Source organism: Lupinus angustifolius, chromosome LG15 (genome assembly GCF_001865875.1).
Source record: "Lupinus angustifolius cultivar Tanjil chromosome LG15, LupAngTanjil_v1.0, whole genome shotgun sequence".
NCBI classification, from domain to species: Eukaryota; Viridiplantae; Streptophyta; class Magnoliopsida; order Fabales; family Fabaceae; genus Lupinus; species Lupinus angustifolius.
The window spans coordinates 19,299,404-19,318,773 of NC_032023.1; the positions used below are offsets into that span (position 1 = coordinate 19,299,404).

The 19,370-nt window shown below is 32.6% G+C and overlaps 4 protein-coding genes and 1 non-coding gene across 10 annotated transcripts; 4 read left to right on the forward strand and 1 right to left on the reverse strand.

Annotated features, from left to right (window-relative positions):
• Positions 51 to 19,212, forward strand: LOC109327967 (GTP-binding nuclear protein Ran-3). 4 transcript variants are annotated; one of them, XM_019561173.1, is made up of 9 exons: positions 51 to 60; positions 10,270 to 10,276; positions 17,138 to 17,208; positions 17,374 to 17,430; positions 17,552 to 17,669; positions 18,244 to 18,333; positions 18,439 to 18,618; positions 18,720 to 18,797; positions 18,905 to 19,212. In XM_019561173.1, coding segments are annotated over exons 2-9 (666 nt in total). In that variant the 5' UTR covers positions 51 to 60; positions 10,270 to 10,274; the 3' UTR covers positions 18,975 to 19,212. The 4 variants fall into 4 exon arrangements, with proteins under 4 accessions (XP_019416718.1, XP_019416719.1, XP_019416717.1 ...); XM_019561174.1 differs by lacking the exons at positions 51 to 60; positions 10,270 to 10,276 and adding an exon at positions 16,904 to 16,936; XM_019561172.1 differs by lacking the exons at positions 51 to 60; positions 10,270 to 10,276 and adding an exon at positions 16,936 to 17,052 and having other exon boundaries at positions 17,139 to 17,208.
• On the reverse strand, positions 1,801 to 7,454 carry LOC109327962 (potassium channel AKT1-like). Of its 3 annotated transcripts, none has more exons than XM_019561153.1 (12): positions 7,112 to 7,453; positions 6,187 to 6,552; positions 5,591 to 5,648; positions 5,159 to 5,470; positions 4,797 to 5,042; positions 4,369 to 4,467; positions 4,171 to 4,203; positions 3,896 to 4,081; positions 3,502 to 3,696; positions 3,335 to 3,410; positions 2,492 to 3,073; positions 1,801 to 2,172 (listed from the first exon to the last, which is right to left on the reverse strand). In XM_019561153.1, the coding sequence occupies exons 1-12, from the start codon at positions 7,351 to 7,353 to the stop codon at positions 1,901 to 1,903; spliced, it is 2,667 nt and encodes an 888-aa protein (XP_019416698.1). In that variant the 5' UTR covers positions 7,354 to 7,453; the 3' UTR covers positions 1,801 to 1,900. The 3 variants fall into 3 exon arrangements, with proteins under 3 accessions (XP_019416698.1, XP_019416700.1, XP_019416699.1); XM_019561154.1 differs by having other exon boundaries at positions 2,076 to 2,172; positions 2,488 to 3,073; positions 7,112 to 7,454; XM_019561155.1 differs by lacking the exon at positions 2,492 to 3,073 and having other exon boundaries at positions 7,112 to 7,454.
• Positions 9,252 to 10,938, forward strand: LOC109327970 (cytochrome b-c1 complex subunit 7-2-like). Its single transcript, XM_019561177.1, has 4 exons — positions 9,252 to 9,413; positions 9,498 to 9,655; positions 9,748 to 9,795; positions 10,680 to 10,938. The coding sequence occupies exons 1-4, from the start codon at positions 9,320 to 9,322 to the stop codon at positions 10,746 to 10,748; spliced, it is 369 nt and encodes a 122-aa protein (XP_019416722.1). The 5' UTR covers positions 9,252 to 9,319; the 3' UTR covers positions 10,749 to 10,938.
• Positions 11,785 to 15,674, forward strand: LOC109327969 (GTP-binding nuclear protein Ran-3-like). Its single transcript, XM_019561175.1, has 8 exons — positions 11,785 to 11,867; positions 11,967 to 12,036; positions 12,216 to 12,272; positions 12,375 to 12,492; positions 14,741 to 14,830; positions 14,931 to 15,110; positions 15,210 to 15,287; positions 15,472 to 15,674. Exons 1-8 carry the CDS (start codon positions 11,865 to 11,867, stop codon positions 15,536 to 15,538), a joined length of 663 nt encoding a protein of 220 aa, XP_019416720.1. The 5' UTR covers positions 11,785 to 11,864; the 3' UTR covers positions 15,539 to 15,674.
• Positions 16,665 to 16,738, forward strand: TRNAV-AAC. The gene has a single exon. It is a non-coding gene; the product is annotated as a tRNA-Val (tRNA).

Genomic DNA, 19,370 nt, shown 5'->3' on the forward strand with positions numbered 1-19,370 from the left:
CATCATGCATCTCTTTTTTGTTTTCCATCTGTCTCTGTGTTGATTCTCTCTATTCATCTATTGGTCTTCTTTATTCTTCATTCACACAATCACACCATGGAAGGAAACCAAAGGAAAAAGATAAGAATACAGAAGTGAAGGGTTATCTCTACCCTTCTTTGGTCTAATTAATGGAAGAGAAAATGAGTTTCTCTTTTTTATGTCAGTTACTTTCTCATTGGTTCCATCCAAGAGGAGAAAGGTAGAAAAATTATGGGTTCACTCCTCTAAATTCTTTTACTCATTCACAAATGCATATCAAACATCAAAGAGGGACAATCCCTTCTCTCTTTTCTGAAGTCTATGGCTTGAAAAAAGTATACAAATAAATAAAAGTTCTTCTCACCTTTCAATGTTTGGATCAAAGCCTATAACATAGTAAGTTATGACAACCCAAATAACAACTTCTACTGAGGTGATAGGAATCTTAAGGATCCATGTTGGGAGAGTATGCCCAAGAAGGATAAAAGAGAAGTTTCCTTTGCTTATAGAAAACAGGAAGGTAATTATATACATAGAAAGTGTAAGAGTTTTTACTATATCAACCGCTATTTATATATATATATATATATATATATATATATATTCAATTATCATCAAATATAAATAATAAAAGTGAATGATATATTATATCAATGGCCACGAGTCGCCCGTGTGTCTACTAATCCGTTTAAAATGGGCAGGGTATGCCATTTTATATATTAAGTCAATGCAGGTATGTCCGCGCTCGCTTAAAATATTTTGCTATCTCTATTGATAATGTATAGATATTATACTCTTAAATGATTATATGCACATTGATTAACTTCCCTTAAAATATGTCTGAATCTTCAGTCCAGAACAGCATTTATGAGCTCTCCTTTATCCTAATGAATATATATTCACTATAGGATATATTGTATAGAAGAGATTGACAATTATATGATGCATCTCAACTAACTTATCAGTCAATCATGCAAAGAAAATTGATAGGCTCAACATTTTATGCAATTACTGTACTTCAAAAAATGAAATGGCATATATGGGATACAAACTATTTGGATACTTATACACTCATTTTAATAAACACTTTAACTTAGTACTAATTTGTTTGGTCTGAAATAAAATATTAATTTAATCAAAAATAAATTTATAGTGAAGAACAAAGCAAAAGTTCACTTTTTTTTGGGTATCATAACCTTATAAGAGGTACAATACATATAGGTGAGAGTGAGGAGACAAAAAAGAAAGAAAGACATAAACACATAGTTGCTATGATCCTTTGTACATGGACATGGCCAGCAATTTGGAAACTTCATATAAAGATTTAATGTAAGGCACAATCAACTTGGGAAATATGATGTTAGTAAAATACATGGATATGTCTGAATATGCTCAATCATTGACACTTGTGTTTGTGATTATAACACCTAGATAGTTCCTTTTAGAAGAATGAACTTTCTTTCTTTCCAAACAAGCAAACCTCACAAGTACCCCTTCATATGCAGCTATGCACTTCAGCATAAGTAATTGTTAGGGCTTGTTTACGAGTTAAGTTTTGGAGGGGAAAGAAGAGAAAGGGAAGGCTTCAGAATCATCTTATCCGTGTATTTCATGGCTCTTAAGAGTTAAGACTTCATTTTTTCTTCCTTTTTAAAACCCAACTTGCAAATAGATTCTTAGTCACATTTCATTCATCATGTAACAAAACTGTTCTTCTAATTTTCTTGTTTTAGAAACATGATTTCACTAAACATATTCTTGGAGTTAACAACAGAAAACAATTCCTCATTCAAACATTCTTTCATTGTTATAGAACAAATCTGTGTGAAATGGTAACAATGAAAATGAATGGTTTGAAAATCAGTTTGTTTCCCCCTCGTCAGTCCTGTGCAACAAAAAGATGATCACCATCTCTAATAAGATTTATGTCATCAATTTCAGCTCCTTCTTTGGTCAAAACTTTGGTGGGAGAGAAATCAAACTTTCTTGCACCAATATCTAGCAGTTCTTGGAGTGACTTGGGCAACAAAACAAGCTTTCCAGCATGTGCTCCTTTTTCAGGACAACTAAGTATCACTCTGGGTGCTACTACTTCATGCATGTCCCTCGTACTAGTGTTACTGTTTTCAGCTGCCATGCTAGCTCCTTTACCTGAATATTTCAAACAAAAGAAGATTCGGTAACTCGGATAGGAAAAGAGCAAAACCAAAACTTCTAAATGTTTTTCTTTTTCATGTGTCTTAACCCAACTATTTTACCTACTAATAAGAAGTTCTTGTAGGGGGGACAAGTGACCCTATTGTCATGTACCTAGTTACCGAAGATATTGCGAAGTACATGGACTAAATGATGTCGTCGTGTGATTTATGTCATATGCAAAAAAAAATGATTCTAAATAGTTTTGTAGTTTTGGGCCATTGGAAAACAAATTAAAACAGCAACTTGTTACAATATGAATGCATACACTTACCGCGATTGGCTGCTGAGATCATCCCAAAAATGGAATTATGGAAACTTCTGGATCTTATTAGCCTCTCCTGATTCTCCAACTTCAAGTCTTGCTTATGTTGCATGTTTGCTTTGGAAACAAGAGACATACCAGGATCACTTTGAAACCTCATAAAGCTCTTGATACCATTATTTGATAATGATGGAGGAGTAACAGGTGGTTTTCTGTTCTCATTACTGTTGTTGAATATGTTTTGAATTTCTTCATGGCCTTGTTGATCTGCCAAAACCCGGGGACTCCATCCATTTTCATCTATCTTATCAATGCTTGCTCCTTGGTCTAGAAGGAACTGAACCATTTCAGTGTTTCCTTCGCATACTGCGGCATGAAGAGCAGTCGTTCCGCTTCTATTGGGTTGTGTCACATCGAATCCACATTGAACAACTTCCTTGAGCAATTCTAAGTTATTTTGTGCTGCAGCAGTGCATGCTACATGGCCTGGATTAGCACAAGATATATCTGCACCATTGTCTATAAGAAGTTTCATGATGGTTTTATGCCTAATCAACCTTGCTTCCCACAGTGGAACACTTCCTTCAAAATCTGTATAAATAAAAGCATTTTAAAATTGAGTGATTAGGCAGTGGACTTTTTATAATGAAAAACCAATAACATATTCATAATGTACTAATGGAAACTATTTTCATGTTATATTAATTTAATAAAGGGAAAGAGTTGTTGCTAAATACATCCAATAACCTCTCATATGCTGAATGATTTAAGCACTTTTTCACTTGCTTTAGTTGAGTCAAAAACATCTTATTTTTTGCACTGATTGCATTTTCAAATCGGCCTGAAAATTACCTTTTATATTGGGATCAGCACCATATTCTAGAAGCAGAACTACACAATGCTCATTGCCTTTAGAAGCTGCATGATGCTGTTACATGATAAAGTTGTGAGTGTCTAGTATTGTGCTTATAAATACTTATGCATGTATGTGTATGTATATTCACAGAAAATCTACAAACCAGTGCTGTCTTTCCTTCCTTATCTACTTCATTTGGATTTGAACCCTTCTTCAGCAACCTCTGTAACAATACATCATCATTTCTTTCTGCAGCAAAACATGTGCTAAGGGGCAGTTCCATTTTCCCCCGAGCCAGCATGGCCTCTGTTTCGGCCATAATGATTTCCATCCCTGGAAACTTTGATTCTCGCAAATGCTGCAGCAAAGTATTACACATATCACTATTCAATAGACATAAAACTCTTCCTTGGGGTAAAAGCATTGTGTTTGTTTGATTCAACAATAAAAAGTAATGTTCTGAACAAAAGAATGTGACAGAAACCAAAACATATCTAGGTATTAGACTCATGCGAAGAACAAAACATAACTCATAATTGCACAAATAATTTACACACATGTAGAAAATTGTTCATGATTATTGTCCCATCTCCAACATTTGATTGAGCAAGATTTAGAAATGTGGTACGGTTCAAGCGCAGAAGTTGTGTCAATCGTTTGGTTCGAACTGTAAACAGTTGTGGCCTGTAACACAGAACTCCTATTTCTCCAAGTACATCACTTGAATGTGCCTCACCAATGATCTGTAATTATTACAAGCTACATGTTTAGTTAGCCAGAAACTGGTCATAATTCGGTCATGATTCAGAAAGGTGTTAATAAATAAACTTGCCTGTTCCATTCCATTATTGTGCCTTATAATTTCCTGTTACAAGAAAATAAAAGTTCAGTTTGTATCCATGTTTTTCTCTACATAGTGTAGGAAGGACATTTGTTTAGAACCACATTTCTTCAGCCTACTTTGCACATACTAGTAAAGAAACTATATATGTGAAGTGAATAAAAATAAAGAGAGAGTATAGTGTCTTACTGCTGCACCTGTGACCAAAATATACAAGTCTGTTGGTGCTTCATTATGCAAAATCACATCTTCCCTCGGAGGAAAATACTCGGCCTTCATCTCCGTGACCTTCAAATTTCATCAGCACAAGATATATTTGTTAAACATTTTGTTCCTCATCCAATGGACAAATTGATTAACAAGAAGAAACATATAACATGAGTAGGGTATATATATTTTGGACTGAACTGAGATATTGCTTAGTTAATAAACATGTAAAGAGAGAATTGCTTAGTAATAAACTCTTTGATCACACAGAACCATGGATTTTGTTGAAACAAAATAGAGGAGAAAAATAAGTTATGCAAAATCCTCAGTAACATCTTAAAAGCTTCACACTGTTCTGTTTTTACAAGTTAGAGAGTTATATAGCAGACAAAAGCGAAAAGAAATATTACCAGTTGAAAACGTAGGTCCTCTGACACTCCATGAAACAAGTACACATTCTTCACATGTGTATCAAATAGATATTGCGCTACGCTAGATCGAATAGCTTTTGGAAGAGTATCAACAATCTCCTGCTGCTGCAATCCTTCTGAGTCTGTTCTGTACTTCATAAACAAATGTGCAAGCATCTGTTCTTGCAACCGGTTAGATAATTGATTCCGTTGGGCAAAACCTAAAGCAGCATGCACAGTATCTCTCTGGCATAACACATAAATCGGCAAAGAAAAGTCATGTATACTTATCTTTAAATCGTGATCATTCAAATAAGATTCAATAGTCATTGAAAAGATTGGATAAAAAAGAATACACGTACATATTTCCTAGTTCTGCTGGTCAATTGGACAACCAAGTTTGTCATGTTTCCTATAATATATGATGTTAGCCCCAGGTTAAAGAGCATAAAGAATATGTCAAACACCATTTCCTTTGTATTTACTGGATGCAGATCACCATAACCAACTGTTGATAAGGTCGATATCGACCAGTACATCGATGTTATATAGTGACCCCAAAGAGAGTCATCAGCAGTATCAGCAACTATGCTCAGCCATGTACTTTTCTGTTCTTTATGTATAGCAATAAAATAGAAAAGGCAAGCAGCAAAGTGGGTTGTAAATAGAGTAACCTACAAATGCACAACATCATATTCAAGGCTTATAAGGTATAAGGTTGTTGTGTACTCATTAAGTCAAAACTCTACCAAGATAAATAAAATATGTGATTAAATAGTGAAGCAAATACTCACACATATAAGTTTTGAACAGCGAACCCAGAAGTAGCTATAATGCCTGTCCTTTTCTAATCTGACAAGATCATAGGAGGAGTGAAGGAACAACATAATCAGATTCTAATAAGATCAAAACAAAAATGTCATGATCTCTGACCAATGTCAGGCCTATGAGTAATAATTAACAAGAATGCTAATTCTACTTGAACTCCCTATATCAGACTTGTATAACAGTGTTTTGGTAAGGAGAAAGGAAAATAAGAAAGAAAAAAATGGTAGGCTCTACTTTCTTTTCGCTAAAAGGATGTTGTACAAGTTTGTCGATATAATCAATAATCAATTTGTTGCCTTCAGTTACAAGTTTACCATAACAAATGAGTTATTATGAACAATAGTGAGAAGTTGTCATTTTATGTGCATTTGAATTGTCCTATAACTAGTTACCATGAATGCAAGGAATAGAAAAAAAGAAAATGTTGTTATTTGAACAACTTCTCATAACACCTATAGCTTATGGAGAGAAAAAATTGTGTACATTGTGTGCAAAAACTTGAAAACTTGAGTGTGATTAGAGTTGTCCAAATCGCTTATTCAAGAAAACAGATTTCCAATACCTTTCAAACATGGCACTAACTCTGCGAATACGCCAAAGACGAAAAATGTTGAAGTAGCCATAAGTCTCAAGAGATTCGGGCAATATATCGGGGGCAAATTCGGAAGGGATTGTAGATATGACATCAAAAACAAGCCATGTTCTTGCATATCTCCAAGCAATGAGTTTTGGTTTATCAACAAGCAGATAAGTAGCCTTGTCTAGATAGGCAACAAAGAAGGTGATAACAATGTCAATTGCAAAAAATGCATTGACCACATTATCTGTTACTTGAAGAGCATTCTTTGGTTTAATAAGGAATCCAAATTCAAACGGACACACCCATGCAGTGTAGAAAACCAACACCACCAAGAACGATTGCCATAACCTGCAACATTACTATTAGGTACACATGAAAACAAACATGAAAATAAAGTGCACACAGAAATGCTTTGTTAGAAAACTCTGAGTGAATATTCACTATCATCGGCTCTACACTACTTTCTCCTTATATGAAATGTGGTAGAAGTAGAACTATTTACCACTGAGCATTTAGTTCCTAGCTATATACTATGGTAACATGTTTCAAATCGTGCATTATATATCAAATACAATCACATGCAAGCTCTAGTATAAATATATAGGAGACTTTACTCTTTGATCAAGTGCACACAGAAATTCTCTTCTTCAACCAGCACACTTACGTGAAGCAAATAAACTCTTATTAATACTTAATAATACACATATATATACATATATATATATATATATATATATATATATATAGCAAGAAGATAATATCAACAACGATATTCTCTTTGAACTTTTTTTACACCTGCTACTTCATAACCACTAAAGAATTTTGCGTTGGAAACCATGACTAAATGATCAGTTATAAATAAAAATGTAAGATGATCATTGACGTTATTTTATGTATATATATATACCTATAGCGAGGGTTATATGGGGAGATAATGAAGGATCGGAGTTTATGTCTCCGGTTACTGGCGGCGGTGGCGCCAAGAGGAGGAAGAAGGAGGCCGGTAAGACTATATTGGCTACCTTCATCCTTTGATATCTGATCCAATTCTATGCGATTTGTTTCTTTGTCGTCACCTTCTTGTGTTGTTTCTTCATGGAAGGTACCACATAAAGTTGCAAGTGATTTTTTTACACCACGTTTCGACATTGATCTATGTTTATAGTGTCTCTTCTTCTTTGCTTCTGTTTCGTTTGGTACATTGGTACGAGACTGTGACTCCGTCACTGTTTCAAATATTTATACCACGTTGCTTCTTCTTTCTCTCGCATCTATAAAATGCAACTCAGTTTAATAACTGGGGTTTTTGTTATATTTATCTGATGTATCATATTTGCAAGGTAAGTGTATAAACTCTTTTTATTTGTGAGAAAATATTATCCTAAAGATTAGTTTTTCTTTCATACACCTACTTAGTTATTTACTCACAAGTGAGATGAATATCTTAGTAGTACAAAAAACTAAATAATATTTGAGTTTAAAATCTACTTATTATCATTCTAAAAAAATTTTATACTATCAACAAATCATTGATCATTCAAATAAAAGTAATACAAATCAGTAGTGGATAATATATTAACAGTATAAAAAACTTACACTATCGGTGTATATATATATATTAAATCCATAATATTTGTATAATGTTCATAAACATAATTATAATAATAATTATTGATTATTGATACCTTCAAAATGTTTTGTTCACATCATTTTTTTCCAAATATGTAAAAATATAAAAAGGAAATAGAATTCTAATATGTTATCTCATAATTCTCATATAGATTAATATATTGCTATAACAAATAAATCAATGAAGAGCCAATAATCAATGAAAAAACTGAGAAGGTTGATTCAACATCTCGGTTACTCAAGGCAACCACCTACTATAGCCTTGGGATGAAAGATGTTTTTAATTTTAAAAAAATAAAGAAAAACTATGAGACTAACAGAAAATTTGGATATGTATTTTAATTGTGTTAATAATCTAATAATCTAATTTATGGTTAATTCTTGATAATGATATTTGTTAGAAAAGACAATCAGATACATCAAAAATTAATAATTTTTCACTCATTAGGTGAAAAAATATTCTTGATAATAATATAAACAAATAAATTCTTTTACATACAAATAAAAAAATGAACAATATTTTTAAATCACCAAATATATTAAATATGATTAGTTCAAATCACATATATTTTAACCTTATAATAAAGGATTTTAGTAGAAAGGGTATTTTACCGTAATTGGCTAGAATGAGTGGGAGGATTCCACGTTTTTAAAACTTTATATCACACTATGTATTAAATTCTGAAAATTAATATAATAATTAATAAAATTTCATTCCTTAGTTGTAGACCAGCTGGTGATGTTACCATTGACTCCATCACGATTTTAAGCCAATAAATAACCACCTTTTTCATTTTTAACCTAAAACACAGAAGCAAGCCTCATATTTCACCAATCACAATATTATGACACATGAAGTGATATTAAGTACGAGATAGCAAATGTGCTGCATTCTAGAAAAATCAAATCGTAAAAAGTTCTATTTTTAAGAATGGCGCTCGTTGGGAGGAACATTTATATACCCCGAAATAGAATAATCCTTTACCAAACCAAAATATAAAAAAATACCTTTAATAATATAAAAAGATAAAAAGTTAAAACATGAATAGGTAATCTTAAACTCTTAGTTGGATTCCTTTGTATATGTTAACACCATCTCATTTCTTATTGGACACTATCTCTTGATTCTACATTTTCCGGAAGGGCAAAAAAACATGTTGAAAAAATATATTCTTAATCTATAATCCAATTATTAATATTTATATTTAATTATTATTAGCTCTTTTAAATATAAGTAAATAAGTTATTTATATGATATATCGATTGTTTATAAATTTTTAGAATGAGAATACAATATTTTACGTCCACAAGTGTTTTTTATTTTCTTGGAAAATCAAATTTGGAGTTAGTGCTGAAAGAAAATAAAGATTGGGCCCAACACTCGATCCACCACCACCACTATTTTCAGAAGAAGCGTAATTGTAAGGGTTTGTTTGTTTGTTTGTTTGTTCCTTTTGGTGCTCTGTGGAAATTGACCGAGAGAAAAATGGCGTCGTTGCTGCAATCTCTTATTGATCCAAAGAAGAATTGGTTAGCTGCTCTACACATGAAAACCATATCCAGACGCCTCCGCAATTATGGTTTTCATTCCCCAAACCCTAACTCTTCCATTTTCACCGTTTCACCACGTTCATTTGTTTATATATAATTTTTTTGTGAATTAGGGCTCCGATACGATGATCTATACGATCCGTATTACGATATCGATGTGAAGGAAGCACTGAATCGCCTTCCAAAGGAGGTAGTGGAAGCACGCCATCAACGTCTTAAGCGCGCTATTGACCTTTCCATGAAGCACCAGTATCTCCCTCAAGATCTTCAAGTAATGGTGTTTTTTTTATTTTATATTTTTTGAATGGATCTGTTAGATTTTAGAGAAATTGTGTAATTATGTTTTTTGGCTCTGTATCTCAGGCACTGCAAACACCATTCAGGAGTTACCTTCAGGAAATGCTTGCCTATGTAAGTGGAAACTTATATTTGACACAAATTTTTGGAAGTTCTAATTAATTAAGGGTTTACTATAATCTACTGTTTATTAATTAGACAAAGTTGTTAGAAGAAATAATATAATGATAAAATAAAGCAAATTGTGTTCTACATTTTTTTTATAGATCCTCTTAGATTGAAATCATACTAGAAGGTTTCTCTCTATTTAATTTGTCTTGTCCTCTTGTATGCATGCCTTACTATTGATGATAAGATTGATAGAACCCCTTATATTGAAATAACTTATATGAAGCACAAACACTTCAAAATAGTCATTCTATCAGGATGTATCGTTTCAAGCACTCCACAAGCATTTTTGGATACTCCTAATTGGATCCTAAAATCTACAAGTTTTCTATTTTACTTTTTGAATTTGTATACAAATATACTTGGGCAATAATTAGATAAAATTTTGCATGTTTATTATGTATAAAATTTTGAATTTGTATACCATTGTCTCTATTACAATATGGCTTCACTTAGTAAACTTCCAACTTGGTGGAACAGATGCATATTTTCATTAGGGATTATTCTTTTACTTGTTTCATTGTATTTCCTCAACCCTCTGAAAATTGTTTTACTCTATCATCCTTGCAAGTTGCAACTGTGTAACTCATTATTTGGGCAGAGGCAACAGTGTAACTCTATTTTTTTGGCCCAAGCTAATTTTGGACTACACCAAGATACTCATTTCTTCATAACAATAATTAAGAGAAATAATATTTTTTATTACTCTGGGAATTTGGAAGAATATACGATTTGATTTGTGACGATGAATTGGATGAATTTGTTGGTGATTGCTAAGATCAACTATTATAATTTTTTCCCTTTTGAGCATTCCATTCCATATTTTGTAGGTGAAGAGGGAGAGAGCAGAACGCGAGGCATTGGGAGGTCTACCTCTATATCAACGAACCCTTCCTTGAGTGCATTATATATATTGCTTGCAGCTATTTGTATTTGGGGTGGACTGTTTGTTGAAATTGTATTAATTTGGGGTGATCATATGAATCACGTTTTTGAGTGGCATGATCTTGTCCTCACTATTTTCTAATAAATATGTAAAAACCTAAGTCTATTATGTTGTTTGGCAACAGTAAACTGTTATGCCTTCAATGTTCAAACTCTCTCCTTTTTCTACTTTCTATATATGAAGAGGTTTCTATGTACTTTGAGCAAATAAAATGGTACTTCATTCATTGTAAGTTTAATTTTATAGCATTGCTACACTAAATAAGGTGAGTATCTTTTTCATGATCCTCTCTAAAAAAACATTTGAGAGTGTAGCATTGAACGAGATTGTAACACATGGTAAAAAAAAATTAATGTTCAAGATTTCATGTTATTTTTTAATAAAAATAAATAAATTTAAAAAAAAAATCTCATATTTCAGTACTCGAGGGAATTAAACTCTTTTTTTTCATTTAGTGGGTGCTGAAATAATAATAAATTAAATGTTGATTAAAAACAAATAACCATTAAATGAAAAAATGGATAGAAGTATATGGATGAGATTTTAAAAAATCTTTTTTTATAGAAAACGGTTAAATAGGATATGTGTTATATTATTAGTGGCTATAAGGAGATAACATATCTTTTTATATCATCATATATTTTATTCCCTATTTATATATAATCAGTATAACATTTATTATTTATATTTAAGAGTTAATAATAATTAAACATGAATAATAAATGATATAATGATAATATATAACTATGTGGTGTATATATTTTTTCTAATTAAAAATGGTAGGGGGGAGAATAAGAACAAAAATATTGAAATTGATAGAAGAATATGGATTAATGTGAGTAAGGGTGTTTTGGGATTTTCATAATATTGCTGCAAGGCCCAGAAACCAAAATCCAAAACATATTGCAAGGGTAGATCGCAAAGGCCCAATTGTGAAGTGATTAAAAAAGAAATGAGAAGGTAGAGAAAGGTGCGTAAAGGTAACGCTGAAATAAGTGAGTGTTCCAATATATAAACCCTAGCCCCTTTCTTCTTATTCTTCTTCTTCTGTAACCATCGCTCTCTCATCATGGTACCTTCTCCAACCTTCTATCTCTCTTTCTCCAACATTTTCATTCCATTTCGATTTCTTTAACCAATTCATGTTTTGTTCTCTTTCTTTTCCTTTCAGGCTCTTCCAAATCAGCAAACTGTTGATTACCCTAGCTTCAAACTCGTTATTGTTGGCGATGGAGGAACAGGTTCCAACTTTTTTTCTTTCCAATTCCGTCTTTCGATTTCAACATTTCATCTTTTTTTAATTAATGGTTTTGGACCTCCATGCAACGATTCTTTGTTTGAATTTCTCAAAAAGTTTGTTACTTGATCACGGTCTAGGTTATGGGCTATGGATTGATTGTGATGTTGTAATATTTTGCAGGGAAAACTACCTTTGTGAAAAGACATCTCACTGGTGAATTCGAGAAGAAATATGAACGTATGCTTTATTACTCTTTTAATTCTATTTTTGCACACAATGTAACATGTTTTGAGATCCTAATTGATTGGTCGATATTGTGATTTTTGTAATGAATAACAGCAACAATTGGTGTGGAGGTTCACCCATTGGATTTCTTCACTAACTGTGGCAAGATTCGATTTTATTGCTGGGATACTGCTGGCCAAGAGAAATTTGGTGGCCTTAGAGATGGATATTAGTAAGATTCTATATTTTTATATTGAGTACTGATATTTGCTATGTTTTTTCAAATATGTCACTGTTATTATGTTTAGTATGACTCTGTTTTTTAGTTTACAAAGTGCTCTTTTTACGATTGTTTCGAATATATTACTATTGTCAACTTCATAAGTAAAATAAAAATTCAATTGCTCATTGCTCATTAGGAAGTTGTATTAAAACAATGCTATTTTGATTTTATAATTTTTATGTAAATCAGAAGCTATATATACACACACATATATAAATACAATTACCTAAAGTACTTTTTTACATTCTCTCTTCTTTTGCTGGAGTTTTTAGAAGCTGAAAGGTATAGCTTTTCATAAAATCTAAATTTCATTTTTTTTCCTCTCAACTTCTGCTTCTTAGTCCAACCGAGTAAGTGTGAGCAAATAATCACTTTTGTTTGTGAAATATACTTCGACAAACAGGCCCTTAAGCTGCCATATCTTGATTATTGATCTATTTTAATAAATCTTATTTAGAAATTATGGGCATTTTCTGTAATTTGGGATCACATGGACAAATAAGACGAAGTAGGATTTGAGTGCAAAATGTTTGGTGAATTTGATATCTGATAAGTAGGGCTTTAATGTCTTTCTGCTTCGCTTGCTATTGCTGCAGTTATTTCCATTGTTCTGATCAGCATAATTTTCAATATTTAAATAGCCACAGTTTCTTTAATTTTTCATTTCTTGATTCTTGATTCTTGATTCTTGATTCTTGATTCTTGATTCTTGATTCTTGATTCTTGATTCTTGATTCTTGATTCTTGATTCTTGATTCTTGATTCTTGATTCTTGATTCTTGATTCTTGATTCTTGATTCTTGATTCTTGATTCTTGATTCTTGATTCTTGATTCTTGATTCTTGATTCTTGATTCTTGATTCTTGATTCTTGATTCTTGATTCTTGATTCTTGATTCTTGATTCTTGATTCTTGATTCTTGATTCTTGATTCTTGATTCTTGATTCTTGATTCTTGATTCTTGATTCTTGATTCTTGATTCTTGATTCTTGATTCTTGATTCTTGATTCTTGATTCTTGATTCTTGATTCTTGATTCTTGATTCTTGATTCTTGATTCTTGATTCTTGATTCTTGATTCTTGATTCTTGATTCTTGATTCTTGATTCTTGATTCTTGATTCTTGATTCTTGATTCTTGATTCTTGATTCTTGATTCTTGATTCTTGATTCTTGATTCTTGATTCTTGATTCTTGATTCTTGATTCTTGATTCTTGATTCTTGATTCTTGATTCTTGATTCTTGATTCTCTGTATTTTCTTGATTTTCAAGAATCGGTTTTTCTTGTTTTCCAAGAATCAAGAATCAAGAAAATCAAGAAATCAAATATTTGATTTTCTTGTTTCTTGATTTTATTTTAGAAATCAAATATTTGATCACACATGTAAATTCATCTGATGTGTTTACTTCTACTGCAACCAATCATTTTGAGAATTAATTTGCTAACTTAAATATAATAAAAATATAGATATTTGAACTCTCTTCCCCAACTGTTATGACCTTTGCTAGTTTGACACAGCGCAAATGATAGAAGTTGTGTGGGAAAAAAACAAACCAAATAAAGGAAATATGTTCCCTTCGATTTTGATCAATAAAGCAGACTTTGAAAAAAGGATTATCTTCATATATGATCAGGGATCCTAAGGAGCAATGATTCATAAGATAGCCTTTAATGACTTAGTAATTGTATGTATATACTTATTTGCACGCATGAAATTGTGTTGAGGTTTAATTCAAAGAAGTTCAAGGGTGCTTTTGTTTGTGTTTTATAGCCTTTCCCCTGAAATTTTTTGGGTGATGAATCGGTTGCTGGTTTAATGGTCATTTCATCTGACTTTGTTTTGGATTCAAATATTCTTTATCATATTGTGCTGTGACATGTAGCATCCTCGTTTTCTTCCATATGGTTGCTAAATGTAGCATCTTTACCTTGACAATAGTTATAATTCTTCCTTGGCTTTGGTGCTCTCTGTGTTGTAGTTTTGCATGTCCCTTAGTTGTTTGGCTAGTTTTTATTTATCTGTCAGGGTTGCATTTGTTGTCTGTGTAGAAATTCTATCATTTAGGTACTGCAATTTAATATTTTTGTCATGTTTGTAAAGTTAACTATGTAGCCATCATATGCATCTGCTTTACTTTCATTTATATGTTTGTTTTGCTCTTCTATAGTGTTTTTGACATGGTGTAATATCTTGCAGTATCCACGGGCAATGTGCCATTATAATGTTCGATGTTACTGCTCGGCTGACATACAAAAATGTCCCCACCTGGCACCGTGATCTTTGCCGGTTCGTAACTTGAAGCCTTTTTTTTAAGACATGTCTCTTTTTAGTCAGCAAAAAGTTGTTATATTAACTTATGGGCACCTTCTTCCCATCTGTTTTTCAGGGTCTGTGAAAACATCCCAATTGTTCTCTGCGGTAACAAGGTTGATGTGAAGAACAGGCAAGTGAAGGCGAAGCAGGTTACTTTCCACAGGAAGAAGAATTTGCAATACTATGAGATATCAGCTAAGAGCAACTACAACTTTGAAAAGCCTTTCCTCTACCTTGCCAGGAAACTTGCTGGGTATGTATATTTGGTTTATACTACCTCTTGCATAAAAAGAATGCATTAAACTTAAAAGTTCATTTCAGCTTATGTATTGCTACTTGTGTCATTTTGCAGTGATCCTAATTTGCACTTCGTAGAATCTCCTGCATTGGCTCCCCCTGAAGTTCAAATTGATTTGGATGCCCAGAAAAAGTAAGCTTTCTTTCTTGAACTGAACTAAGCATCTCTTCAAAGCTCCATACCTTCCTTATGCCTAGCATGATTAAAGAAAATATTGAAATACAACGCAAGCATTTTGAACTTTTTACATGTCCAAGAAACCCATTATCTTTTTCGATGTCTAAAAGGATTATGTTTTGATGGGGTTTTTTTTCAGGCATGAGGATGAGCTTCTTGCAGCTGCTAGTCAGCCCCTTCCAGATGATGATGATGCATTTGAGTAAACATTTGTTCCGTTTGTGGACCATTTTATTATGTTGCTTAAATTGTGTATGCTGCTACAATATGTTCCCCATCAAATGTTTTGGCTTCCATTGAAATTTTAACTTAATAGCCAAACCATACTTGTCTTCAGAGCATAATGTTTTTATGGTTGTCTTTGATTTTTGAATGTTCCTTTCTCTTCTTCTGGATACGTTAGCACCGTGTCAATGTCCTGATAATACAAAGTCACAAAATATTCCAAAATAGATGCGAGAAAATGTTTTTGGTGGCATAAATGATTGTCACCAAATGATGCATTTTGCAATTAATAATTAATTTCATATTTCATTTCCGTATCTTTATTTTGAACTAGTCATAAGCTACTTTAGTTTATTAAAATTGTTTGAAATTTAATATATAGGCATGGCCATGGTACAAGTATTCTCTCACCTACGCCACAATTATTCAACAAACTAGGCACATGCCTAATCAATCCCGGGAAAATGTGATGAGTGTTAGTATAATAATTCTAGAACACTGTCCTTGTGTAATATGGAAAATATATTTGAAGATCCAAACGTAAACAAGCATAGTAAATTGTCTTGTTGGAAAATCATTTATTGTCCTGCTAAATGTGCCATTCACTTTGACACTAATTCTTCAAGATAATAATATTGAGCTATTGTATATTCAAATTAAGCAATTTTAAATTCCCTTTTTAATCAAAATGATACACGGAGGCATGGAGCAACACCATTGTGGGACATTTCTCTTTGTATTTATTAATTAGTGTTAGTGGCTATACATGGTTGTACAATGTCTTCATAATTAATGAATTGTGTATAGTTTATTTCTTAAAAGGGTATATAATGTGTATAAATATATATAAATGAGACATTTGTGCCTTTTTATTCTAGAAATATTTTGTTATTGAATAGTCATGTCTGAAATTCTTCTAATAAACATTATAATTACAAATAATAGGGTCACTTTCTCCCTTTCCTTTTCTGGATAGAATTACATCATTAAAAACACTCAAATGTATATAATTTTATATAAATAATATTTTAAAACTAAAACTTTATTTCCAAATATTGTCATTTGATCATGTTTAAATAACTGTAAAACTCTGATACATCATAACATGGTTTCGTGGTGTAGTTGGTTATCACGTCAGTCTAACACATTGAAGGTCTCCGGTTCGAACCCGGGCGAAGCCATAATGATTTTACATTTGTTTCTCTTTTAACAGGCCTATTCAATTCAACATAAGCCAGGCCCAAAATATAAAACGGGCCTAGCCCATTTATTATTATATCTCAGTGAGAGAAAGTGATATGATTATTGGTGCTGCGTTATGCGTACGCGAATTAGGACTCTCTCTCTCTCTCTCTCTCTCTCTCTCTCTCTCTCTCTATAATTTTGAAACCCTTCCCTTCATTCCTTCTTATAAATTAAACCCTCACTTTTCTTATTCTCCATTCTCATAGCTTCTTCTTTCTTCTCACTCTACTAATCCTAATCCTAATCCATGGTACCCTCTCTCTCTCTCTCTTGTTATTGTCACATTTCCTTCCATTTTCACCTTTGGATTCCTTATTATGTATTTGTTTGTTACAGGCTTTACCCAATCAGCAAACCGTTGATTACCCTAGCTTCAAGCTCGTTATCGTTGGTGATGGAGGAACAGGTTTATTTTTTCTACTATATCTTTCATTTCATTTTCCGATCTCTTTTATTATTCTTTAGTCTTTAGCTGCTTCATTAATTCCACTTTGTAATTTCCTCGTCAAGTTTGTTACTTGCTTACGATCTAGGTTATGGGGTTGATTTGTTTTGTTTTAATGATTTGCAGGAAAAACTACCTTTGTCAAGAGGCATCTTACTGGTGAATTCGAGAAAAAATACGAACGTATGATTTTCTTTTTGAAGTTGTTTTATCTATTTATTTTGTTTTTCTTATTAATTGAATGTGATATGTTTAAATGGTTTATATGATTCGTTGATGTTGTGAATTTTGTTATGAATAACAGCAACAATTGGTGTGGAAGTTCATCCATTGGATTTCTTCACTAACTGTGGCAAGATTCGATTTTATTGCTGGGATACTGCTGGTCAAGAGAAATTTGGTGGCCTCCGAGATGGATATTAGTAAGAATCTCTTTTTTCGGTTTTACAGATATCATTTGTTAACACTCACTACACAACTTGCAGCAAGTAGAATACAGTATGTACATGCATCAACATATTGTCAATGTTTTATTTGTTATGAATGCTTCCAATTGAAATCGATGTTTTTCGAGGTTTCTTCTATTTGCACGATGGAGGCTTTTATAACATGTTTTGGGTTCATATATGCTTGTGAAGATTTGAATCCTTAAGATAGATTTAGAGACCTTTTACCATATTGTGCTTTCGTTTAACATTTTCATCTTCTGCAAGGGTGCCAAATCTACTAACCTTGAATTTTTATTCCACTTGACCTTTGATGACGTGGAATTTGTCAGTCTTTTAGTTTTGCATGTCATTTACTTGTTTTTTGTTGTTGAAAGTCTCTCTTTATTCATTGCTTTCGGGAAATTATATTATTTGTGGAGGTATTCTCGAACTTTGTTTTTAATATGCTTCGTCTGAAATGTTCATTAAGTTTTTTTTACGCTGCCATGATTTAAAACCTTCTCTACATTTATTTACTTTGTTTTTAACATGGTGTGTTGTGTTGCAGTATCCATGGGCAATGTGCAATTATAATGTTTGATGTTACTGCCCGACTGACTTACAAAAATGTCCCTACTTGGCACCGTGATCTTTGCCGGTTAGTAAATGAAGTCCTTCAAGTCTTCTTCAGTACTGTCTTAATTAGTTGACAACAAGTTGTTTATATTATCTTATGGGCACATTCCTTCCTTCTACTTTTCAGGGTCTGTGAAAATATCCCAATTGTTCTCTGCGGTAATAAGGTTGATGTGAAGAACAGGCAAGTGAAGGCAAAGCAGGTTACTTTCCACAGGAAGAAGAATTTGCAATACTATGAGGTATCAGCTAAGAGCAACTACAACTTTGAGAAGCCTTTCCTTTACCTCGCAAGGAAACTTGCTGGGTAGGTATCTTTAGTTTATGCCTTCTGCATGAGAAGTTAGAATACATCAACCTTTCTAAAGCACATTTAAATTTATGTATTGCTACTTGTCAATTTTGCAGTGATCCCAACTTGCACTTTGTAGAATCTCCTGCATTGGCTCCACCTGAAGTTCAAATCGATTTGGCTGCACAGAAACAGTAGGCTTTTTTTCATGAACGGAACTTATAATCCCTTAAGCAGTTGTTGTATACCATTAGTTTTTCAACTGGTCTATAATTTATATATTGGTGGGTTTTCTTTGCAGGCATGAGGATGAGCTTGCTGCAGCTGCTAGTCAGCCCCTTCCTGATGACGACGATGATGCATTCGAGTAATAAGACTCCTGTGTCTGTAGATCAACTTCTTCTGTTGCTGTTATTTTGTATGCTACAATATATGTCTTTGGGTTTGTATGGATCTAAAATCTTATGTTTTATGAGATGGATCTCTTAAATTGAAAATCTCACTTTATAGTGAGCTATTTCATTGGTTGGTGGTTGTTTCAATATGCTTTTGGAAGAACGGATATTGTGCTGAGTCCCGTGTGATACTTGAGTCATTTTTACTCCCTCAGCAAAGTACTGGGGTTGATTTTAAAATAATTATCACTACAATCATTATTGACTTAAATCATCTCAAATACGTAAAGCAAATATTAAAAAAAAAATCAATTGTTTTGAGAGGAGCATTTTTATAGACAAGAGGGCCTGCTCTAGTTGTCATCTTCGTGT